The sequence below is a fragment of the Pinus tabuliformis genome, chromosome 5_2, assembly GCF_031772625.1.
Source record: "Pinus tabuliformis cultivar Carrire ecotype Pingquan chromosome 5_2, CPIR1, whole genome shotgun sequence".
NCBI classification, from domain to species: Eukaryota; Viridiplantae; Streptophyta; class Pinopsida; order Pinales; family Pinaceae; genus Pinus; species Pinus tabuliformis.
In genome coordinates, this window is record NC_142306.1 from 607,837,723 (window position 1) to 607,865,385 (window position 27,663).

The 27,663-nt window shown below is 36.8% G+C and overlaps 1 protein-coding gene across 1 annotated transcript in view; it reads left to right on the forward strand.

Annotated features, from left to right (window-relative positions):
* Positions 1-27,663, forward strand: part of LOC149160480 (uncharacterized) — a 65,174-nt gene that overhangs the window by 8,871 nt on the left and 28,640 nt on the right. The window contains exon 4 of the mRNA XM_089434622.1: positions 24,518-24,740. Within this exon, the coding sequence (XP_089290748.1) occupies positions 24,518-24,740 (223 nt within the window). The remainder of the gene's footprint in view (positions 1-24,517; positions 24,741-27,663) is intronic.

The window sequence follows — 27,663 nt, forward strand, 5'->3', positions numbered from 1 at the left end:
TTAATTAAATATATTTATCCTTATTTGATGTTGGAAATTCTTAATTTGTAAATAAGTTTTGTTATAATATCATTGGTCATTACTATGGCTCATCAATACTACATGTCCAAAACACTATAACTCATTTCATATGATTCAATACTACATGTCCAAAACACTAAAACTCATTTCATATGATTCTCGTTAATATAACATTTTTTTTTAATTAATTAAAAGGATAAACAAAAAAATAGATGTCAAAACAACACATAAATGTCAAATGGAGATGAAAAAAGTAGACAATACTTAAGTTGACCAATTTCAAAAAGGGACACCTTTTGTACAAATATAAGGAACACTTTAGGTAGATATATATTTTAGTACCATCTTCTTTTTTCAGCAAATTATTATTATTATTATTACTATTATTATTATTATTTCAGCGTAAATATAAAGAATACTTTAGGTAAATATATATTTTAGTACCATCTTCTTCTTTTTTCAAAAAAAAAAAAATATTATTATTATTATTATTAGTCCCTTCCCTCCAGGCTGGGAGGGACTATAGTAATCGGTTGAAGCTTTGTCATTAATCTCTACACAAAAATCGATGACAAAAACTTTGGTTTAAGTTAAAGTTTCAATGACATTTTACTTTTAACTAATGACATTTTACTTACTTTTAACAAATGACATTTTAATTTTAACCGAAAGTTTGTGTTTGCCACATTTTATTAATAATGAAGGTTTTAGTTCACCATCTTATTTGGCCTCTTCTCGAGGTCAGCCCAAAAGAGGCCCACATCACACATTGGCATTGGCATTAGGATATCAGCTTTACGATATGAGCATTACATGAACATGACATTATTTTCAAGTGAAGTAATGCTAGCATTACTTCACTAACATTTAATGTTTGTATTTACTTCCCTTGCTGGATGTTTATTAAAATTATCATCTCCAACTTGATGTTTATTAAACTTCTCCAAGCTTGACATCATTAAACTTCTCTCTCTGGCTTGACATCTAGTTCTATGACCTTTGTCCAACAAGCTGCAACATGTTCTACCTGGCGCAACTCCAGCGCCCTTCTGCAGAGACCTTTCATATCAAACTTCTGGCTTGACACTAGGTTCTATGCGCTTTGTCCAACAAGCTGCAACATGTTCTACCGCCCTTCCGCAGAGACCTTTCATCTCAGACTACATCTTGCATATTTGTAATTTTGTGGTTTCTTTACTTCCTTTGTTGATTCATGCACTCCCATTCTAGACTTACTCTCATTCTGGACTCTTCATACATATACACTCTAGTTTCATTCTTTTGTGGAGGACAACATATCCCTTCACACTTGTTTAGTCACTCAGTCATGAGAAGACTAGCTCCAAGTCCTAATGAATGGAAAAAAGTGAGGTAACATAAAAATGGTTAGAAATAGCAAGATTCTTTCATCAAGTTTATGACTGTAATTACTTAAGTTTGTTATGTGCACAAATTTTCCACACTCTTCATTGTTTCCATTGAAATATTAGTTTTAAAACACATGCTTTCTTGGGAATTTAATTAGTTATACCTATATATTTCATGCAATTTTGGTCAATTGTTGTACTGGAAATATATTGCTCTGGAAATATATAGCTCCGAACTTGGTTCAATATTAGAACAATCTTTAGTCTTTGCATAGAGATCCAAAGACATGTAGCTAAACCCTAAAAACTGACTGTGTATTTTAATGCCTTTTAGACCTTTGTATATGTTCTGTTCTGTCTTGGCTTTTTGAGATTTGATATTTTCTAGTTGGAGATGGCCTGCTACTTTACTATTGTTGTTGGTCACTGGTTTCTGCACCTTCGCAACAATTTACACGCCATCAACTGCACTGCAAAAACTGTGTAATCATTAATATGAGTGATATTTAATCTTTGGAAATGAATTCTTAAAGTTATTTCATACATTAATTTAATAGTGTTGTCTTATTTCATGTAGTTCATGGAGTTGATTCTTGTATTCTAAAGCTTTTGTTATCCTTTTGATACTAGGGTATTTTAATTTTTTTATAAAATACAAAATTATTTTTTTTAATTGGATCAGTTCTACAAAAATTTCCACCCGACCACCCATCATTTCAAGGAGGTACTTAGTCTTCAAGGCCTGGCTATTAGCTATAAACAAGTGTGGTATTTACTTAGTCTTCAAGCCCTCGCTATTAGCTATAAACAAGTTTTCACAGGTTTAGAATGAATCGATGGATATTAGGATTTCCATGGGTTTAAAGAGAAGAATTGATAGATGGATATCAGGAAGAGGCTTGGCAATAATTAATTAGTTACATGTTATTAGTTAGTTACATTTTCTTTTTAATATATTATGATTCTCTGTTTGTTTATAGCCTCTTTCTAAGAATACCCCTTCAGAATTAAGATGAGAAGATCTACATACCTGGAGTGTGGTGACTGTAGTAGCGATAGGTACATCGGGACAACCTGGGGCTAATAATTAACTACAATTCGAAGAAGTTTCTCATGTACTTGTGTATGTTGTGTTGCACCTCAACATCATCCCTGTGAGCAAAAGACGAGACAATGAGGAAGTGGTCGATCTCATAATTACAACACAGTTCAATGAATAAAATCAATTATGGTTGATTTTCATGACATTATAGGCACCTCTAAATCTTGCAACACAGAAACACAAAACCACAGTTAGAATGCGTGCATCCGCACCTCTAAATCTTGCAACATAGAAACATAGAACCACATTTGGAACAGAACCACATTTGGAATGCGTGCATCCTCTTATGTGCTACTGCTTCGGAGGGGAAAAGGTGAGAAGTTTGTTGCCCTGGAATCTCCTGTATCGAATTATGTTCTTCCTAGTGAGCATGGCCCTAGTTTAAAGAATACTAAATTACCAAGCCCATTCCCTAGGCGGGATATTATTCTTCATCCTTGGGTCGAAATAATATTTTTCAAGTCTGGTTCATTGGCTTCAAGACAACAACTAAGTGTAGCAACTCTTCACGCTAGATAGAGTTTCTGGCAAGACAAATCTCTCTGTGCAATTGAGTTCTGTTAAAAATTTCTGCAAATAGCACATGCACCCTATGAAAAAGCATCACTGCGAAAAAAACACCACAGTAAAATTATTAACCATGAAAATATTTCTAGATTCATTAATGTTATTGCTACATCAAACACAATCCTAAGCAATTTTGAGTAAGAGATTCCTGAAAGTTTTCAGCTTAATGGAAATCAGGGCGGAGAAAGGGATTTAAGAATGTAATTATTTTCTTTCTTTTAATCCTGCAATTGCAATTGGTGGAAATAGAAATTGGTCAAAATAGGGTGTAGCACACGCAGGTTTCACTGGATTTCTCCAGATTCTCCTTGCCTTGCATGCCGGCTCTGCTTACAGTTACCATGGTGAAATAGGTGAAGTGATAGTAAACCTTCATTCTGGTCTCAAACATTAAACACTAGAATTGAGATTTAGATACTCACAGGTGGCGCAATGCATGTTTTGATGATTGCCACCTTCATCGTAATGCATGTTTTGATTATTGCCACCTTCCTGTCGCCTCTAATTCATCTGGTGTGGACGCTTTCCAATGTTTTCCAAAGCGATTAAGATATTGAATATCATATCGTATTTGTTTATATGATTTTCAAAAAAATCATAGTTAACCATTTATATGATTTAAAAAAGATCTTAATTAACTTTAGGCTTTCCATTTTGAACATAAAGTCTATTTATTTGGGTGGAACAATTTTTACAAGAAAATTCACTAGCTTCCTGTGCCTCGGGTAAGGAATATAACTCTCAACTTATTTGTTTCAAAGATTTGCAAGTTGTGATTGGTCTTGACAGTTTTTGATCTGGAAATCTAAGTTTGTGCACTGTCTCCTGAGCAGCCATCGATTCAGTAACAATCAATCTGATTTCAATCCAGTACCAAAATTTCTGCACTCAAGGAAGAATTGTGCTTCATGGCCATGTTTGTCTAGGTTACAATTCAAGCTATAAATGTAATATTCAATCTCAAAAACATAAAAACAACACCTCCATGTGCTTATTATTGATCTGCACATTGTACATTTATGCACTTATTTTTAGATTCATGTTTTTAGTGGCCTTTCAAATTTTTATTTTGATCTAACACTTGAAATATCTTTGAAAATAAAGTTCAAATCTGCCAGAGAAAAATAACTTCCACGGCCAGCATAGTCTGTGTCTTGCACCTATTAAACATTTACAGTTGATTTTTGTTTTGACTAAGTAATCGTTGTTGCTTATTTTATAGGTTCATTTGTTGTTGATGCCATAATTTGGGTTCACTATTTTAGTTTCCCTCGAGCCCAGCGAGACTGAGCAAGCAATGTGAAGAGCTTAGGCCTTCTTCCAATATGTTTTTCTTGTTTTCACCAGTCTCAGCTACTGCTTGTTGCCTCTACTATTATTACTCTGAATTCACAAGTTGCAACAGTTTGTCCCTCTAAATTCACAAGTTATTGTAAGAACGGTTCTTTTCTAGGGAAGGTTCCATGAACTTGTCAGGTTTCGGCTTATTGTTTTGTGCTCTTATTTTGTTGGCTAGGTTTCGGCTTATTGTTTTGTGCTCTTATTTTGTTGGCTAGATGTTGAATACTATCATTCTTATACACTATCAAGTTGTCTTTGTTGATCATACATCATGAATAGATGCGAAAATGTTCTCTGCTGCACTTGCATCTATGTGCATCATTGCTTTATTTTTAAATCTCAAAGAAAAACAGGTTATCAATTGATTTGGTAATATATATATATATATATATATATATATATAATTTTATTATGGCTACTTCAATGCAATGGTGCAAATAGTCACTAAACACCATCTTTGTTATATGTATTCAGTTCGTCAATTTGAACTTTGGGATCAACCAGTGAGGCAAATAGTCACTAAAAACCATTTCTGTTATATGTATTCAGTTTTTCAATTTGAACTTTGGGATCAACGAGTGAGGTTCATGGTTCATAGCACAGAGCTTAACTGAATCTACAACATCTGTCTTTGCCGGTGTATCTCCATTGACGTGACAAGCACCAAGCTGCTGTAAAAGCTCTTGCATGGTGTCCTTTCCAAGCAAATTTACTAGCTTCCTGTGCCTCAGGTAAGGAATATAACTCTCAACTTCTTTGTTTCAAATATTTGCACGCTGTGATTGGTCTTGACAGCATTTGATCTAGAAATCCAGGTTTGTGCACTATAGTGGAACAGACATCAGAAGGAGCTCCTAAGCAGCCATCGATTCAGTAACAATCAATCTGATTTCAATCCAATACCAAAATTTCTGCAGTCAAGGAGGAATTATGCTTCATGGCCATGTTTACGCTTATTATTGATCTGCAGATTGTACATTTCTGCAATCTTATTTTCATATTCATGTTTCTAGTGGTCTTTCAAATTTTTATCCTGATCTAACACTTGAAATATCTTTGAAAATAAATTTCACAATCTGCTAGAGAAAAATAACCTCCACGGCAAGCATACTTTGTCTCTTGCACCTTCAGCGTACTGCCTCCCACACTAATGCATGTATAAAAGACTCCATACATGTTTAACATTATTAGATAACCACAACATGCACACCTTCTTTCACTATGCTTTTCTTGCTTTCACCGGTCTCAAAACATCTCCTATTTTGAATTATGTTCCTCAATGTCTCATATTACAGTACTCAATCAACTCCAGTTCCCCGTTCCTCCAACTTAGGGTAGGGACTAGCTTCCCCCTTGTTTATTTTGAAGTTGATCTACATTTCATAAGTTTTTGGTCAGTTCTCCTATTTAGCTAATCCTTGGCCTTTTACTAGATTTATAGTTTAATAGTTAGATCAAACTCCATAATTTGAGTGATCCATCTACCTCTCTTTCCATCAGTGTCTGGTTGGGTTAAAACAATTTTTACAGCACTGCTAGGAACATAAGCAATAATAGGAGAATGCAGGACATACATCCTGAATGATTTCACGTTTGAATAAGGGCATAGGATTGCTTCTCAATTATGTCATACTTAAGCTTGGCATCTCTCATAACCTTACTAAAAAAGGCTATGGGTTGATCATGGGAATCTTCATTCTTTTGTAATAGAATAGCAGCAAGGGTTGTTTCTTAGGTAAAGGAAAAGATACTGAATGGTTAGTGTAATTAGGGTTGGCCAAGGTGGGAGCTTCAGAGATAGCTTTCTCGATTTGATCAAATGCATACCTGGAAGAGATAGTCCATTTAACTTCATGATCCTTTAGGAGCATGTCAGCTATATCTTTTACAATCTCAGCATAATTTAGGATCTCCTTAAAAAATTAATCTTACCTAGAAAAGCTTGAATCTCCTTCTTATTTCTGGGTAAGGTCAATGTTTCAATGGCACACACACACTTGGGATCAATCATTACTCCTTCTTTTGAAATTATATGGCCCAGATACTTTTTAGGATTCAACGATATTCCGAATTTTCTACACCTGTCAAAAACCTTCATAAAGTGCTTTAGATGTTTCTGATTAGATTTAGAAAAAGCAGTTATGTCATCAAGATAAATGACCACAAATTTGTTTACCTGATCCATAAAAGCTACATCCATAGCTCTCTGAAATGTTGCTTCAGCATTGGTTAAGCCAAATGGCATTCTAGCATACATGAATGTACCCCAGGGTGTAGTAAAGGATGTCTTCTCTCTGTCTCTTGAATCAACATTTACTTGATTATAGTTTGAAAAACCATCAAGCATAGAAATTCTTTGCGCTCCTGAAACCATTAGAAGTAATTGATCCATTTTGGGCAAAGGATAGTTATCTTTTAATGATGCCTTGTTCAAATTTCTAATGTCCACACAAAGTCTAAGTTCTCCATTCTTCTTTCTAACAGGAACTAAATTTGTAACCCAATCAGAATATCTAAGAGGGAGGATGGTCTGGGCATCTAGCATTTTCTTAATTTCCTTTTCTACAGTTGGTAGAAGAGCTGGATTGATCCTCCTATGTTTCTGTTGATAAGGAATTGCTTCTGGCTTTAAAAGAATCTTATGTTGTATTAATGAAGTGTCATAAGTCTTCAAATCAGCATAGGTCCATGCAAAAACATCCCTATAAGTTTGGAGTAACTTAAGATATTGAGCTTTGATCTCAGGATCTAGAGATGCACAAATTTTTATGTTTTTAATATCGTCATTTGTTCCAATATTAATTTCTTCTGTGTCATCTTGTGAAGAAATGGACTAAGGATTTCTGAGGACATCATTTTGATCAAACAATTTTTCTAAAGGAATGAGGCCTTTGGGAATAAAATTGTTAGACAATTAAATAATATCATGATCAACTATTTTTGAATTGAAATTTGAAGTATCATTTCCATCTGTATGTTCATCATCTTCAAATATCTACCAGTGTTTTAGATTGTCTAGGATGGATGGTCTGTACTTGACTTGTATTTGATAGAGTACATTGGTCTGATCAGGTATTTTAAATGAACTAGCAAAAACAGCTAAGGCATCTACATGAATATTTTGATCTCTTGGAATATAAGTCAAATTAAAAGAATCAAAGAAGTTTTCAACTGAATCCCAGACTTCATTTCGATAAGACCTAAGTCTAGGATGCAAATATTTCTCACTTGTTTGACAATAAGTTCTGAATCAGTAAAAACACTTAGGTTTTGAACTTTTAAGCTTTTGGCTAATTGGAGTCCTAAAAGGAAAGATTCATATTTAGCCACATTATTTGTAACTTCGAAGTCGATTTTACAGGATTGGGTGATATTTTCGTTTTCTGGTGAAATTAAAACTACCCCAGGTCATGCCCCATCTTTTGTACAAGAACCATCAAAAAATAGTTTCCATACATCAGTTTGATTTGGTACAGGACTTTCAATTACATCTTCTATTTTAACTTGAGTTTCATGTATTTGGTTTGAAGAGGGTTGAAAGCAACCAAAATCATGATCAATTGCATAAATGGAATGGTTCCTTGGCTGGTCAGTTTTGCAAACAGTGTACACAAATATTACCTCTCTATATAACCTTAGTTTTTCTCCCCCATAAACTGGAATAGTGGCATAAGACATATCCATCTAAAGAGTTCCCCCTAATTTGGCACGGCAAGACCTAGAAAGGAGCATTCCAAATTTGGGAGGGATATATGTGACACCCATATCAAGCACTACACTTTTTACTAGAATTTGGGCAAGGGTGACTACTAAATCCTTAATCAATCCTAAGAAGGGAAACCTTTTAGAATCAAAAGTGTACAAGTCATGATAGGATCTAGTTATGTCAAGTTTCAAATGGTCCATGATAGCTTTTGGCATGAGGCTATGTGATGCTTCAGAATCAAGCATACAATTATATAACATGGAATCATTTGTCTTAAGAGTTACATAGAAAGGAGGCACTATTCCATCTATCATATCTGAGCTAGGACCAAAGACAACTGCTAGTTTTTCATCTTGCAAGCTAATGATATCACTTTCAGCATCAATCGAGGTGTTTTGTATTCATTTGGAGACTTGATTTTTATACCCAAGGTTTTTTTGAAAGTTCTGAAAGTGGAATTGGGATTTTAACTCTTTCTAACTCTTTTTCAATGTTAAATGTAGTCAAGGCATTTTTATCATTTTGAACAGTATCAGTTGACTGATTTAATGTTCGAATAACAGTTGTTTGAGTTTCAACAGCTTTGGTATGAGGTTCAATTCTTGGAGCCTCCTTAGGAGGTCTTCCAGGGCCGGGTCTAGGCCTAAGATTGTATCTCTTGTTCAACTCTGCAATTAAAAATTCAGAGAAGGCATGGTATTTAGAAACCTGTGAGGATTATTGATCTTCTTGAACCTGATTTTGTTGTGAGAGAGAAATCATTACTGTTTGATTATAAGAAGTATCCATGTTATTGATATCTTCAATAATAGTCATAGTATTTTCATCAGGTTGCTGGTCATCTATAAATAAAGGAGTGGGAACCTACTGATCATTACTAGGTCTCTGAAGAATTTGTAATTGTGGGTTTCTTCTATACTGAACTTGATTTTGATTTTGGGGTCTAGTAACTGTTTGTTGAACTATCCTAGGTTGAGTCTCAATCTTGGAAATTCTATTATATAGATGTCTAAGAAGAGAACTTATTTCATCTATTTTAGAATCTTCAGTTTTAGTCTTAGAAGAACTAGAGGAACTAGAGGCTTCTTGAATATATTTGAGTTTTCTTTGGGCCTTTTCCTCTTTAGCTTTCAAGGAATTCGAAGCAGCCCTATTTGCATCCACCTCTATAGCATTTGTTTATATATCGTCAAGAGTTCTTGAAGTTCTCTATCTTAGCATTACAACAAAATCATCGTCAAAGGCTTTAGAAAGCCTAGACTTAGCTGCTTCTACAGGGGGTTTACAATCAGGGGGCATGTTCACCAAAGTTTCTTTTAAGTTATTCAAACTCAGTCAGAAAGTAAAGAGGATCTTTCTTTACACCCCATCTTTTTTTAAATATGTTTGTAAGCTTTTCCTAATTTCTAATAGAATTTACAGGTAATTGTCTAAACCAGATTCTTACATTTCCTTCAAGTGACTGTACAAACAATCTCATGTAAAAAATTTCTTATTCAATATTCATGTTGTCTGCAAAGTCTAGAAAATCTTAAAGATGGTCCTCAGTTGTGGGACCAATTTCTCCATTATCCCTGGGAAGGTATTTCAAATACCTAGCTGGGAATGCATCGAGGTTAGCAGGTAAGACTAAAGCTACATATCTAGCTTGTAAAATAGGTTAGAATTCCATCGTAGAAGGTGGTGTATAATTTGTTTGTGTGGATGAAGAAGAAGTAAATGAAAAAGAGGTAGAAGAAGGTGATTGAGGGGGTGTGTGACTATGTGGAGCTGAAGAAGGAGGGGATCTCCTGAATGACTTTAAAGGAGTCTTAAGAACTAACTTTGGGACCTGTGAAGGAATACCCTCTTTTGTTTCAAAGAGTGGATTTGTATATATAGGGATGATCTCTTCAGGTCTTTCAGAAGTGGAAGGAAATGAATAAGTGGTAGGGGATATGAAATCTGTGGGTTGGTATTTAGGTAAATGAACACCCAAGTCAGACTCAATTTTAGGTGATCCTGTTGGTAATGGGGGTTCTGGATGCTTTTTAAAAGAATGAATGAGGAAAGTTGAACCTAAATCAACTCCCCTATCTAATAGTTCAGAAACCCTAAGAGGTATTTGTGTTAAACCAGGATCAGATAGAATATTACTAAAAGGATCAAATGATACTAACTCTTCAGACTACAAGGTAGGAGAGGAAGAAGAAGATGGTTGTTGTCTCCTTTTAGAATTGGCTTCTCTTAGAAGTTTTTCAAGATTTGACGGAGGATTAACTAATTCAAATTCTGAATGAGATTTGGTGTGCTTAAAAGGTGCCAGTTTGGGCTAGTGGAGTCGCTAGGTGAAAGATTTTAACCTTTCTAGACCTTTAATCACCTTAAAGGAATAGAATGAATATCATTCTTCCAAGAAAACTTAATAGAATTTGAATCCCCAGCAACGGCGCCAGGTTCATGTTGTACCTCTAAGATAATAGTGGTCATCTATCAATGCCAGAGCATCTAAGATAATTGTTTTGGGGGTTTTTGTTTTAATTTGGAAGACCAATGAATAAAACATATGTAACGCTATAATGCCTAACCTTTTGAATAATATTAATCCCAAAGTAAAGGGCTTCTATAAAACTTCACACAGTGATAAAGTTTGAATAGTGGTGAGCAGAAACAAAAAATAATATGATTATTACAGTTTTCAGACAGAAAATTAAACAATCATAAGTATGAAAACCTCTAACCGATGTTCAGAAGGTTCAAGAGAATATGCTTATGCTTACAACAAGATGCTGATGATTTATTGATTCAAAGGGAATTAATTAAACATGTTAGAAAATTATATATTACAGAGAAATGGAACACATAAAATATTGCAGAAATATAAACACAGAAAACACATAAAACAAGAGAGACACAGATATACGTGGTTCACCCAGTTTGGGCTACGTCCACCCTGAACAGCCAGTCCTTCCTTTCTATTATCCAACAAAATGAACAGACACAACCTACAACATATCCGTTGTAATATCCTCTGTTTTCTCTCACAGCCTCACCTCTCTGTTTCTCGCTCAGAGAATACACATCTATTACACAGCCTCAAATACAATGCCCTCATACAAAGAGAGGGGTTGCCTTCTAGGGAAAAAAACCCTAAACTAAACATAAGTTCTACCGTCAGATCATCCGCCTAATGAACGGCCCAGATTGACTAGAAATTACTATACTTTTACAAGGAAATTTTGCATCTGTTTTTAGCTTCGGGGGCGCTACCCCCAAAACCCCCACCAAGGGACCGCTAGCCCCGAACCCCCACAGGGGAGACAAGTCCCCCCCGCACCCCCCCCCGCGTGGAGGGGTGTACAAACTTCGTGGGGTATACATCCGACTAAAACAAAGACCTCTGAACAATCATGCTCCACACCCAACAAAACAGACAGTTCATTAATGCATTCTCTTCAATGATTATCACTTCAGAAGTTTATAGGAATAGATTGAGACACAATTATTCCTACCAAGGTATCTTTGTAAGGCATAAGAATATGAAGAAAAACATAATGTGTAACACTGGAAAAACTTACAAGAAACACAAACTGTGTAAAACTGAATTCGGAATCCTTTGCTTTGTATTAAGGGTCCAGAAAAGCTAGTACATCAAATGTCTACAAATGCTTCTTCAAGGGTGAACTCTCTTTCAATGGTCAATGATCAGGAGCTCAGGACTAAGTGTTGTAAAATGGTCAAAATGAAAGTTCTCAGAACTAGTTTGAACCTAAACGAATGGATAGAGCTCGTCTTCCTGATTTCGGCACCGTGAACGGTTCGGAAAACGGTTGCCGTATGAGAAAGTTATGTCAAAAAGAAGAATGGTCCAATAACATTGAAATTTTGAATTTTTTCAAAAAAATTTAAAATAGAATATTTTGTTTTGGGCAGCGAATGGCAAGCCACCACGTGGCAGGCCCGGAGGCCGCCACGTGGCCCGGATGACGTCAGCAAGTATGTTGGGGCACATGCTTAAAATTTTTGGGAATTTTTAGTATTGAACCCGCGACCTACAGTCTACAACAACCACGCCTTACCAACGTGCCACCGGGGTTACATTTTTTATATGGGTGGCAGAAATGTTTTATAAAGTTTGGTTTTGTATTATGGCGGGGCTCGAAGGGGTCCAACCCCCACTCATGAGACCACAACACAAGACCATGGGCCTATCCACTAAACCGTCGGCGCTAATAACGTTCAACGGTTATAATACGTGGTGGTCACATGTCCCCAAAGTCCGGGTTAAACAACGGTTAGACTGCCTGTCAACCACAATTTTGGGCACGCAATCCGAGAAAGATTGCCAGTGATATAAATGCGTTCACATGCGCTTTAACACCAAACAGTTAAATCTGGCGGTCCGGTCAGGGTTTGGTGGAGGATTTGGCGTAGTGCTCCAAAAATGGCAGAATTGCCTATTTGTTGGGATTATCTGGCAGTTAGCCAGTTTTATCTGGAGTTTATTAGGGCAGACTGGAGAAACTTTAATGAGCCATAACTTTGGCTAGGAAAGTCCTTTTTGGACGAATTTTTTTTTTTTTTTTGGTCTCTTCGACCTTCTAAATCCATTGGCATAGGTTTCACAGCCATCTGAGGTCATTTGCAGGTGTTTTTGCTTCGTGGAAGTTCCAGGAGCCACTAGGGCCATATCAGTTTGGGAGCTGCATTGGGATGTGTGCAGCCATTGAATGTGGAACGAAGGTCCATTCTGAAGGATTTCAGTGTTTTGAATCCATTTCTACAGTTTTTTTTTCCTGTTGAGGCATTCTTCTCACTTTTTAGCTTCAGGGAAGCTTTCAGGGCCACTAGGGCCATTTCAGTGATTGAGCTGTGCTGGGCTAGGTTCATCTGTTTGAGGTGAAACAAAAGCCTATTTCTACTATAAGGAACCTTCTGAATCCAATGAAGGTGTTTTCAGAAGCATTTGGAGACTTCTAAAGGCCAAGATGCTAAAGAGAAGTTTCAGGCAACCCAAAGCCATCCATGGGAGAAGGCCTAGATTGGGGATGCAGTGCTCATTTTGAGCAAATGAATAGTCATTTGTTTATGTCAGATATGTGTTGGAGACAGTAGCAGAGGTTTCAGAGACATTTGAAGCATTCTGAAGGAGTTTTTGCCATTAAGAAGCTCAAGGAAGCTTAGTGCACCTACTGAAGGAATTAAGTCCAAGGGAGCCTAGATTTGCCTGCACATAGTGGACAGCCATGACAGGGATGTATATGGTTTTTCTAAACCCATAGGTTCAGTTAGTAACCTTTTGGAGTTGATTGTGGAACTTGTAAAAGAATTCAAGCCATAATCCCAAAGAGCCAAGTCTAGTTGACTAGAGCTCACAGGAGACGTAGCCCACGAGATTGGGGTGAACTCCTTATTAAATTTTCTGTTATGTGTGATGTTTATTTTCTGCCTTATATGTCTGATATATATGTTTAATATCAGCTGAAACAAATCAAGTTAAAACACATCAACAGAAGAAAAGACATACGCCTCTTCAAGCTAAGATTCCGCATAATGTCAAGTCAAGCAAGGTCTTGTTTTTAATTGAATCTTAGTGTTTACTTTTTATTTCTTTAGGCAGAGTCTGTAGAGGGCTAGGTAGCTTCTGGATCTCATCCTCTCTTTAGAGGTTACATATCCGGTAAATTCCCCTACAGTCAATCTCTGTATTAGAAATAAGAAGTGCACATCTTTGCATATTTAAACTTGGAGTATTTGTGCACTCATTTACATAAATGGAAATGGATACCTTGCACCCTTAAACAAGTACATTCCATTTTCAGATCAGGTTGGTATCAGAGCACTTGGTTTGCTTGATTGACATCACAATAGCTTGATTGTATATCTTGAAAGGTGTTTTAAAGCAGTGTTGAAGATTGACTGCTTTACTATTTTGCAAACTGCATGTTGTTTGAGTTTGTTGAAGTTTGGGGATAGCTACTGATTAGCTAAGTCTTGGAGAAGAAAGAAAGGAATAGAAGGTATTTTCCTTACCCAAAAAGGACCTTAAAATCACTCTAAGAAATTTTGTTGAGTTGATTTGATGTTGGCTGCTTGAATTTGATGTCTGTAAAGACATTTGGGTAGAAAGCTTTGTCACTTGTTTTGAAAAGCTTTAAGCACATTGTTGAAGTTAATTTGTTCATTTTTATAATGACAACTTCCATAAGTGAGTTCTCAAAATCATCCTCCTTCACAAGATTCTTTGATGAAGGCTTGAAGCAAGAATTTTTCATCATGATGAATATGGTGAGAGAAATGTATGAGGATGAAAGGTAGAGCTCTAGACTTCAAGAGTAGTTGAATTCCATGAGGGAAGAGAAGCAGTTGCTTTCTGACCAATTGCAGGAAATGGAAGGCCAACTTCATATTGCAAACATGAATCTGGAAAGGATGCATGAGTTGGAGACACAACTCCTTGTTGCCAAAGAAGCCTTAGCCAAGTATCAGCTTGAAGAAGAGGTAAACAATTCTAGTTTGTCTTCAAATTCTTATAAGAATGTTTCTGTTGGTTATTTTGAGAAACATACCAGAGGCATAGGGTCCAAGTTGATGTCCAAAATGGGATATGAAGGAAAAGGATTGGGCAAACATGCACAGGGTATAGTTGAGCCAATAATGGTTGAGGTAAGGCCTAAGAATTTGGGTCTTGGCTATGGACAATCTTATGAAGAAAGTTCCAAAGCAGCCATGAAGGAAGAAGGTGTGCATAAGCATGCACTTGAACAAGAAAGTGGTGAAAGCTCTAAAACCATTGAAGGGACTGATAGTGTTCCAAAGGGAGCTTCTTCTTCTTTCGATTCACCACCTTATGAAGGTAATGAAGGTGAAAGAGAAAGGTATAAATCTGATTTCCATCACCCTTCCTTTGATCATGTAAAGCATGGAAAATTTCCACATAAGCATTGGAAAAGAATTGCATGTTCTTTTTGTGGTTTGGTTAACCATAATGTTTCTAGATGTTGGAAAAGAATGGCAACATATAGGAAACTTTTGAAGGAAAGGAGGCAAGAAGCCAAAGTTCCATTGAACAATGCAACTCATGCTTTCAAGAAGATGAACATGTGTTGCACTTATTACCATAAGCATGGACATACTGCTGAAAGGTGTTGGACTCTGAATCCAACAATGCTTCCATGAAAGTTGAAGAAATTGGAGAGAGAGTATGGCAAGAATGGGAAGGAAGTTTCCATCATTGATATGTGTCAGGATGATACACATGTTGATATCGATGTGCAGTTAAAGGAAGCACCTTTGAAATGGATTGGTAAGAAATGGTTAGAATTCTTATCCAATTAAAGTTGCATGTCTTTTGATTGAATGCATTTTCTTTGTTAAGGGAATGCAAGTTGCAGGATGGAAAAGCTGAGTATGAGACTCACTCTATCATAGCGAAAGTTATATTCATTTCAGCTTTGAAAGTAGATGTACATGTGATCGAGGATCTTGTACTTATGATTGTACTTAAGAGAAAGTTGAAGGATAAACTGCATGCATGAGAATGATATGCATGATCACAGGGATCATGATGATTTCCTTGTACTTTAAACATGTATGTGTGATTAACTTGAAGGGTTGATTACTTTGTTTTTAACCATGCATGTAATGTAATATTGACTTGGAAAAAGTTAATTTGATCTCCAAGATTGTAAAGAGGAGAAATGATGAAGGGTCAAATGTTTGAAAGGCTGAAGAGAAGAGGATGTTCATTCTCTCATTGTCTGTACTACAGTTCATTTCAGCATTTCAGTAAGCTTTTGGGGACCAAAAGCCTCTCATTTGGGAGGTGTGATCAGGAGCTCAGCACCAAGCGTCGTAAAATGGTAAAAAATGAAAGTACTCAGAACTAGTTTGAACCTAAACGAATGGATAGAGCTCGTCTTCCTGATTTCGGCACCGTGAACGGTTCGGAAAACGGTCGCCATATGAGAAAGTTATGCCAAAACGAAGAATGGTCCAATAACATTGAAATTTTGAATTTTTTCAAAAAAAATTAAAATAGAATATTCCATTTTGGGCAGCGAATGGCAAGCTACCACGTGGCAGGCCTGGAGGCCACCACGTGGCTCGGATGACGTCAGCAAGTATGTTGGGGCGCATGTTTAAATTTTTTGGGAGTTCTGAGTATTGAACCCATGCCCTACAATCTACAATAACCACGCCTTACCAACGCGCCACCAGGGTTACATTTGTTATATGGGTGGCGGAAATGTTTTATAAAGTTTGGTTTTGTATTAAGGCGGGGCCCGAAGGGGGCCAACCCCCACTCATGAGACCACAGCACAAGACCACGGGCCTATCTACTAAACCGTTGGCGCTAATAATGTTCAACGGTTATAATACGTGGTGGTCACATGTCCCCAAAGTTCGGGTTAAACAACGGTTAGACTGCCCGTCAACCACAATTTTGGGCGCACAATCTGAGAAAGACTGCCAGTGTTATAAATGCGTTCACATGCGCTTTAACACCAAACAGTTAAATCCGGCGGTCCGGTCAGGGTTTGGTGGAGGATTTGGCGTAGCGCTCCAAAAATGGCGGAATTGCCTATTTTTCGGGGTTATCTGGCAATTATCCAGTTTTATCTGGAGTTTTTCTAGGGCAGACTGGAGAAACTTTAATGAGCCATAACTTCGGCTAGGAAAGTCCTTTTTTGACGAATTGTTTTCTGATTTTGGGTCTCTTCGACCTTCTGAAGCCATTGGCATAGGTTTCACAGCCATCTGAGGTCATTTGCAGGTGGTTTTGCTTCGTGGAAGTTCCAGGAGCCACCAAGGCCATATCAATTTGGGAGCTGCATTGGGATGTGTGTAGCCATTGAATGTGGAACGAAGACCCATTCTGAAGGATTTCAGTGTTCTGAATCCATTTCTACAGCTTTTTTTTCCTGATGAGGCATTCTTCTCACTTTTTAGCTTCAGGGAAGCTTTCAGGGCCACTAGGGCCATTTCAATGATTGAGCTGTGCTGGGCTAGGTTCATCTGTTTGAGGTGAAACAAAAGCCTATTTCTACTATAAGGAACCTTCTGAATCCAATGAAGGTGTTTTCAGAAGCATTTGGAGACTTTTAAAGGCTGAGATGCTAAAGAGAAGTTTCAGGCAGCCCAAAGCCATCCATGAGAGAAGGCCTAGATTGGGGATGCAGTGCTCATTTTGAGCAAATGAATAGTCATTTGTTTATGTCAGATATGTGTTGGAGATATTAGCAGAGGTTTCAAAGACATTTGAAGCATTCTGAAGGAGTTTGTGCCATTAAGAAGCTCAAGGAAGCTTAGTGCACCTACTGAAGGAATCAGGTCCAAGGGAGCCTAGATCTACCTGCACATAATGGACAACCATGAGAGGGATGTATATGGTTTTTCTAAACCCATAGGTTCAGTTAGTAACATTTTGGAGTTGATTGTGGAACTTGTAAAAGAATTCAAGCCATAATCCCAAAGAGCCAAGTCTAGTTGACTAGAGCTCACAGGAGACGTAGCCCACGAGATTGGGGTGAACTCCTTATTAAATTTTCTGTTATGTGTGATGTTTATTTGCTGCCTTATATGTCTGATATATATGCTTAATATCAGCTGAAACAAATCAAGGGTAAAACACATAAACAGAAGAAAAGACATACACCTCTTCAAGCTAAGATTCCGCATAATGTCAAGTTCAAGCAAGGTCTTGTTTTTAATTGAATCTGAGTGTTTACTTTTTATTTCTTTAGGCAGAGTCTATAGAGGGCCAGGTAGCTTCTGGATCTCATCCTCTCTTTAGAGGTGACATATCCGGTAAATTCCCCGACAGTCAATCTCTGTATTAGAAATAAGAAGTGCACATATTTGCAGATTTAAACTTGGAGTATTTATGCACTCATTTACATAAATGGAAATGGATACCTTGCACCCTTAAACAAGTACATTCTGAATTTGAAACTACTTGTAAATGCTTAGCAAGGTATTCAATTCAGTAAACATACATGTTTAAGTGATGTACATGTCTTGCAGTTAAAAACAAATGAGTTTTTCAACTGTTTATGACCCTTTTATGTGTAGTAGAATTAATTCATTTCTCTGTTTAACATACTAAAACATATTTATTCAGGAAAATAAATCAACCACAGATGCAAAAGAAACTGATAACGCAGTTCACCCCTCCTGGGCTACATCTGCCGGGTCCAAGGCTCCCAAATGGGCATGTCCTTGATTTGATTAAAAGCTCAAAATGTTTGTACAGCTGAGTAAAAGCCTCTACAGGAAAAATAGACTGTAAAAATGGATTCAGAACACTCAAATCCTTCAGGATTGACTACTGGTTCACCTCCAATGGGTACCTGCAACCCAATACAGCTCTCACAATGCTGGGCCCTGGTGGCTCCTAAAACTTCCACGGAGAAAATACACCTGCAAATCTGAAGGAGTTTGTGCCATTAAGAAGCTCAGGGAAGCTTAGTGCACCTACTGAAGGAATCAAGTCCAAGGGAGCCTAGATCTGCCTGCACATAGTGGACAACCATGACAGGGATGCATATGGTTTTTCTAAACCCATAGGTTCAGTTAGTAACATTTTGGAGTTGATTGTGGAACTTGTAAAAGAATTCAAGCCATAATCCCAAAGAGCCAAGTCTAGTTGACTAGAGCTCACAGGAGACGTAGCCCACGAGATTGGGGTGAACTCCTTATTAAATTTGTTGTTATGTGTGATGTTTATTTGCTGCCTTATATGTCTGATATATATGTTTAATATCAGCTGAAACAAATCAAGTTAAAACACATAAACAGAAGAAAATACATACACCTCTTCAAGTTAAGATTCTGCATAATGTCAAGTTCAAGCAAGGTCTTGTTTTTAATTGAATCTGAGTGTTTACCTTTTATTTCTTTAGGCAGAGTCTGTAGAGGGCTAGGTAGCTTCTGGATCTCATCCTCTCTTTAGAGGTGACATATCCGGTAAATGCCCCTACAGTCAATCTGTGTATTAGAAATAAGAAGTGCACATCTTTGCATATTTAAACTTGGAGTATTTGTGCACTCATTTACATAAATGGAAATGGATACCTTGCACCCTTAAACAAGTACATTCCATTTTCAGATCAGTCAACCTGGTTCAATGGTGAACAATGAACCCTTAATAACTCGAGAAGAGAGTTATTTATACAATAGTAGAACTAAGAAAATATCCTAAACTGTTTAAGGATTTATTCTAGGAAAAGGAAATATCTTCATGCAAGAAGATAGAGACAACTATTGAATTGTTGCTTGTTGTCCCTGTTATTTAGGTTCTGTTGGCTTTGGTCTTTGATATTTTTCCCTTTAAGCTGCTTGTCTATTTAATCTTCACGATGGAAGTCATATTCACTTATGACCTTTCATCTGATACACTTTAATTTGATACTCTTTGACCTTACTGACCTATCAATATCCTTTACTGTGCCTTTTTACTTTTACTATACATTTCAAGTTTTTACTGTGTATTTCAACAATAAATCATTTAGTTTTTACATGTCTCAGTATCAGGTATTTGGATATTTGATCATTTGTTTGTCTTTTAACTATATGTTTATTCTGCCTCCTCTGTTTTGTCTTTTAACTATGTAAATTGTCTGTTTTAACATTTACTGTGTAAATGATTTCTTCTGCTCTATCTTTGGTTTAGACCTGATTTCAGTTTGTACAGGAAAATCATTTGAATTCATTTCCCAAAAACTTGGAACAAAATTAACTGGTATAAATGTTGCTTATCAAATCTCCTGGTCTTCTGCTAATCACCTACAAAATGCAACAATTGTTAAGAAAAACACATGGTGACAGGGAGGGCCACAATGGCTTCATTTGAGTTGATAGGTCTGTGGATGGAGTTTGGAGCGTTTTCAGGAGGTAAACAGTGGGTAAATTGGTTGCAGAGGCTTAGGGTGGTGCAGGAGGGTTATACAAGTTTTATTGTGTAAACGGACAAAAAGAGCGAAAGTGAGGGTTTTTGCATTTAAACAAGTAAACGGTTAACTTTTTAAAATTTGGCACAAAGTGAATAGTGGATGGTTTTTCCATACGCGGGGAAGCGGTTTCGTAGGCTCATCACACCGCTTTTGGCTATGGGGTGGTTTTTCTCTTAGGTTACGCGAGTTAACGTGGGAATGACATGTAACCATAAGGGGCCCGAGCAAAACCTCGAATCTCGCATGCTCTCGGGCGGGTAAAGCTAGGAGATTGGGAGCGCGCGATATTGTTGTGGGTCAGTGGTTTTGGGAGCATGTGATCGGACGGTTATCTCGCGGTCGAGATGCATGAAGGGATTAGGCACAGAGATTAGTGGGCCCGAGGAATAATTACAAAGGATTTGTAATTATTTTAATGAATAAAGCAGGTTTAAACACATTGCGGTGGGTTTATGGAGTGGGACCAAGGTTAACGGCGGTGGGGTTTAATTAGATAAAGCGAAGGGGGGAATTTATACTTAGGGTAAAGGGTTTTTTATGGGTTTTTAGGGAAATCACAAGGGAAATTTATGAAACCAAGAGAAAGGGTGAAAATGAAGGGAAAATGGTGTTTTCTTAAGAAATGATGGGATGATGAGGAAATTAGTAAGGATGTAGTGGGGAATGAAATGAATGAGGGGAAGTTAACCAAATCAACTTGTGAACATCTTTTCACTTTCATAACTGCTCCTGCACACTGAAACACATGATCAAGCATGGTAAATGTACTTCTGCAACTTTTCTTCTACCTACCCATTTACTTACCCTAACATTTTCTCTTCACTTAATTGGGTGCATTTAGGCTAGCAGACCCTTTTCTTTCCTTTTTCTTTTGAAAATAAATGATCGAGGTGGATCTTCAAGAACACATGACAAAGAGGACTCATGGAGGCTCAAAAATCAAATTCACCAGAATGATTTTGACCCAAGACCAGATCGTAGATCTCATCTTCCTGATCGCGTTGGCGCGAACTGTTCGTCAATCTGAGCTCGTATGCAAAAGATAGAGCTCGTCAAAGTTTGATATGGCAGGGGAAAAAATGGGGCCCACAGTGCACCACATGGCATCCCAATCAGCACGTGAGACCCACATAGTAGCCTCTGACACATGGCAGCTCGTCATTGGTCTCGTACCCCTGCACAAGAAACAAAAATCATTTTGGTTATAACACTATGCCAAAAATTGTTTTAATATATAACTATTGAAATAACTATATAAAAACAATAAATAAACAAAAACTATATAAAATATGGTTATCATAACCATATATTAAATCATATAAAAACAAATAAATATATATATATATATATCAAAACCCATTATACCAAACCAATAAAAAATGGGCATATGGTAAAACAAAACTATATAACCAAAAAGCTAATATATATATTATGGTTATATATAAACCATATATGGTATGGTTATAAAAATCAACGAATGGTGGGTGAAGTTAATATATGTTATATGGTGATATATAAACCATATATGGTGTGGTTATAAAAATCAACGAATGGTGGGCGGCGGGCCGGCCCTTGGGGCATGGACCCAACAACTCCATACCCCATTTAAATCAACCACGACATATCCATGGAACCATTGACCTTTGAAATAGGCACAGGGTGCGGGTAGGCGGCCACGTATGTGGTCCCGCCACCCAACCGCGGCCACGTATGTGGTCCCGCCACCCAACCACCGGCCCCTCACTTAATGCATATCCAAAAATTTTAAAACAAAGATTAATGCGGGTTCTTATCCATGGAACCATTGACCTTTGAAATAGGCACAGGGTGCGGGTAGGCAGCCACGTATGTAGTCCCGCCACCCAACCACCGGCCCCTCACTTAATGCATATCCAAAAATTTTAAAACAAAGATTAATGCGGGTTCTTATATGGTTCGAATTGGCGTCTTGTTAAAACAATATGGTAAAATTAGAGGGTACAAGATTTGACCCCCGACTTACCCAACCAATTCCTTTATATGGTTCGAATTGGGGTCTTGTTAAAACAATATGGTAAAATTAGAGGGTACAAGATTTGACCCCCGACTTACCCAACCAATTCCTAAGTATTAGGATTGCACCAAACAGATTTCTTGGTAAATCTGTCCATGAATTTATATAAACTTAGATTTTTACCAGAGCTGGGAGGAGAAGGATTGCACAGATTTCGAGACAGAACGCTGCAGTGATGTTTTTCGAGACAATAAATTAATATTTTAATGTAGGACTATGAATTTTGTAGGAAGGTAAAATTTTCAACTTCTCAGAAATTGATAAATTTTATATGGATTTTACACTTCTCATCGCCACAAACACGATGGTGCTATCCATTTTTCAATCTGAGTTATACATCTTCCAGTGATTTCCAGAATGCACGTGGAACCATGATTTCAGCGAAAACAGGGCGCAAAACCATGAGCCATGAAATTTTCCCACGGAGGTAAAATTTCACTTTGTCAGAATATGGTCAAGTTTATACTTGTTTTTCATGGTTTTTCGCAGGGATCCTAATGGTGAAATCAGATTTGACATTTGAGCAGCGGATTTTCAGCTCATCCCTGAAACAGAATCTTTGAGGAATCCCGAGGGAATCTAAAAGATTCCTTGAGCTCCGAATTTTCAAATTCTCAGAATTCAGATTTTGAATAGTCATTTCAGCACTACTCGACGCCACAAATCTGATGGTGTATTCAGATTTGTCTTTCTCTCATTTCTTCTTTCAATCACTTTTCTGAGTGCCAGTGCAGATGTCCATCTTCATGTGCGAACAGTCTTCTTCTTGTGATCGATGTTGTGAGATCGATGTTTCAGCAAGCTTCAACACTTTGACAGCCTTTTCTTCAGATGGCCCTTGGTGGTGAGGTATATGATGTGTTCATGTACTTCTTATTTCTGCATTATGTTGTACAGATCCATGATTGATGATTGATGCAGGATCTTGTTTATTTCATGTTGTCATGATTCCTTGCTTTATGTCATGTGTAATCTTTATATGTGATGTAATTTCTGTCATGAATCTTTATATTATGCTTTGAAATCCCTTGTTGTATGTTGTTGGGATACTCTTGATGTTGCCATGCATGTGTTTTGCTTTGACATCCCTTTTGTGCCATGTTGGCGAGATGCGCACCATGCTTCTTTTGTGTCATATTGATATGAGTCTTTTGATTGAGAGTTCTAGCTGTGAAACATCTCTTAGAGCCACTCCTGTGTGACGGCATTCTTCCTTGTATGATCAAGACATCATCTCTGTGTACATCATCTTTATTGACAACACATAATGCAGCGGCCTACACCATCTTGACATCGGGGCCCGAAGACGTAGTCCCTCCTGGACGAACTCCGTTATCAACTGCTTTTGTTTTCATGTGCTAATGATTGTTATGTTACTCTTCTTTATAGCATGCAGATGTATTCATTAATGTTCCTTTAATTGCAATCTTAACACATCACGAAAGTAAAAGGTCTTGGAAAGGTCCTTCTTCACACCCGGACCTGGATCAATAAAACTATCTAATTCTGACCTTATAACATCCAAGGGCTCAGATTAAACTGATGAGCTCCTTATTATTCTCTACCTAACTACTGATCTGTCAAGATTAAACAGTTTGGCTAGATATTTATTCTCTAACTATAATCATGAAATTTAAAGCATGAACTAGTTAAGATTAAACTATTTGACTGTCATGGGTTGTGGCATTTATGACAAGTTGCACACAACCATTATTTTGCATAATAAAGTAAAAGTAGTGGCACTTGGACTTGGACACTTTCATAGTTTATTTCTTTTTGCTTTTCTCTCTAACCTAACATTTTATTTTTTCCTTCATTTTTTAGGGCATCTACTCTAACATTTTCTTTGATATGGATATATTTATCAAAATATTTCCTAACATTTTTATTCAGTATTCTTTTTGTCCATATCCTAGCTTAACATTTTTTGAAAAATATTTTCATTTTTTTTACTAATTGATTCTAACTTAAAAAAACCAAAAACTGCTACAACAACTTGATTCTTGAATTCAAAACCGATTGAAAACCGCAACATCAAAATAGCCTTATGCTCAGACCGTCACAATAAAGGTGTCACTTGATTCTTGGTGCTATGCAAGCAAGAATTGTGAAGTTTCATGGACAATTCATGGTTTTTTGTCTTCGTGATTGGGGATTTATTAATTATTTTCATCATAAAACTATTGGTGCAGCTTGTGATGTTGTTGGTGTTTTACGTGCTTTTTTTATATATTAAATGTGAATTTAAATTTATGATGAACGAACATAAATTTATGTTGAACCCAGCTTCATGCGCACAGTGATGTTGTGCATGAGTTTTGGAGTTTCTACACCAAATATTTGACAAGCTATTGCAATGTGAATATTGAAACCATTGTTGCTATGACATACTTCATCTGAATAAACGCCATGTCTTTGCCAACACAGATTTGCGTGCCGACTTGGACTACTGCGAGCTTGAAGTTGCTATGCGCAATGAAATGGCCTCCTTCATTCAGCCACCTCTTCGGCTTGAATTCGGGATAGTTCGTACCCCATATGGCATCCATGTGCTATCTTTGGTCCAGTCTGGGCTAAGTCGACAAGATCTAAGCTACGACGTTTTCCTTGAGATCACCCGCTACGAGAATCTTCTGGTTGAAACTCAAGGGTATATCCCAGCATTGAGCTACCCCTCTTGATTAATAGAGTAACCTCTCTCGGACATCTTAATATATTCGATTGCCTAAGACATCTTAATATATTCAATTTAGATTTCCTTTAAAATGTATAGGAACAAGACTCTCCAGCTTGAATCACTAGAATCACCAAAGTTTGTGAGACTTGAAGGCATAAACCTCCATTTCCATGACCGCCGCCAATTATGGCTTCCAATTTTCTAAATTCTAGCAATGCCAATAAGGCAGATGCCATAAACCAAATGACCTCTTTCGTATCCAGACGAGTTGGCATCCGGAGCCTTGCAAGTGGCGATGCTACTTTGTTTTTTTTTTTTTTCTAACCACATGGTGAATCGGTAACTATCAAGTTTAATCCACGGGAGACCCAGGATCAAACCTCATTGCTGCCACTATAACACCAAGAGCATAACCAACCACTTGCAAGTCGGGTATGCTAAGATCCTATGATTTTAGCAAGAGCAGACCCAGCGGTCAGGGGGGGTCCGCCCCTCTAGCCGCCACCACAGCAGGTCACTGTACTCCATGAGATTTGAACTTTGGTCTCCCGAGCTTCGCCTGTTTGACTTACCGTTAAACCACACATCACCTACTTTGTTACACTTGTGAGAGCTATCTCTACATGGGATAAGGCGGGAGGGCACTTAGCCTCATCTAGGTCTGCACGTTGTCTGAATGTAGGTGTGGGTTTTTTATATAAATTTTTTTTTTTTTTAATTTTTATTTCTCGTAATTACTTATATAAAAAAATTTCCATATTTTGATCAAATTATTTGCGAATATAGAAATGGCATTTTGGCATGGATTTCGCTGACTTGTTTGGTTTTTTCCTGAACCTTTATTACACTTGGATAACTCAAGTATTTGAGAGCTCCGTTGCAAGCTTTTTTATTTTACCCAATGGTTAAGAGCATGTGTTTCGTCTTAAGAGATTACAAGTTCAAAACTAGATGCGGTAGAGTGTGTATGCCTTGGTAGACTTAGCAATCAAATAGTTGCACAGAGGTGGGTCCCTTGTCCCACAAACAAAAGAATCTCATACACCAATTCAGTGTCGGCTTGGCTGTGACCTTATATATATATATATATATATATATATATATATATATATATATATATATATATATATATATATATATATCATCTTACTTAAATTATACACCATAAAAATCTATAAATACAACATTATAATTAATATATATAATCATATCACTTAAATTATACACAATCAAAATATATAAATTAATAGAATCTTTTAAAGTTATTAAGTTATATTTTCTATTTTTACAATAATAATATAACTTAATTATGAACTAAAATGACAATAGTATTGTCATTGAGAGAGAATCTAGCCATTAATGTATTGGATTTACATTTGGAAACATGAAATTTCAACTTCAATTTGATGTGCTTTTTCTTTTGGTTATATTAAGGGTGGTTATCTTGTAATGTGCATTCATCCATCTAGTATTCAACCCATGGATGTGGAACGGGAAGGTGGATGTGGACTAAAGAAGGCCTCTTTAGTTGATTATGATAATGGCAAGGGTATAGTAGGACACTTAATTTAGGTAACAAATTCATGTAAACTTTCTGTGGTTGAATCTATAGTTTTAGAGATCTGCCTCAAAGATAACCCTAATTTGATGAACCCAATTCCTTACATTCTAGATAAGAAAATTCCACCAAGTGGCAACACAATTATCACCAAGAGGCTTGAATCAAATCGCATTTGATATCTCTTTATTTGTTAACACAACTTTAAATGCACTTAATTATTTTGATAGGTGTTTCTCTGCACACTTGGTTTGGGTAGGCACTGTTCATCCCAACCAATCGCAAAGCCTCGGTTTTTTCTGTGTCCCTTGAATTAAAATATGACACATGCTCTCATCCAACCAAATAAAAAATACATAATACTTACCCTATGTTTTATTGAGGCTCTCCATTGGGGTTTTCTTGGTCGGTATACTAAAAACATGATTTCACATCTCATCTTCATCAACGCTATTGTCAAATCACTCTTAAATTTTTCAAGAAGAATCCACAATGGCTCTAGCGAACATAGCACAATAGACCTAATCTGAGTGCTTCTTCTTACTAAATCGATTGTGGATCTCCTAGGAGAAAATATATCATTCTGCATTTTCACCTTTGTCATCTCTATTGTTGAAATGCTCAAAGAAAATTTTAGGGTAAATTTTCTTGGGATGGATATTGAAAATATCCTTTTACTTTTTTATTCCTCCATTGGTTCCTCCAATAGTGGCTTTTAGAAAGCATATCTAAGGTTTTGGGAAATGTTAAAACAAATTGTTTTCTCACACTTTTTCACCAACTGAACATTATTATTAAGCATGGGGATGGTTGTATCATTCACCTTCCTCTCATCCATATGCCCCAATTCATACAATTGGAAAAGACTCTTGAATTTTGATATGAGATTCTTCAACTTAAGAGATAATTGGAAGGAAGTTACTACTGAAAGAAGTCTTGGATCTCCTTCTCCAGCTGGTAGATTTCAAAAGCATATATGATTCTGGAGAATATTACAACAACTTGTTCTCTCACACTTTTTCGAACATCCTTATTGAGGAATTTTTTTCCATCCATGTGAAAAAACCATTAATAACTAAAATTAGCAATCCCAAAATATATAAATAACTTTTAACCTAAATATCTTTTAACAACGACAATTAAATACAATCAAAATTTGAGTTTCTATAGTAGCAGGAGGTTAAATTTAAGAAAATAGTTACACTAACATAAATGTCCCAAAACAATGACATAGTAATGATGGTATCCTTCCCGTTGTTGCTACCTCCTCATCCTATGCTTTATTATATGACATTTGAGAAATGGAGGAAGTACGAAGGTGGGATAAGAATTAATCAA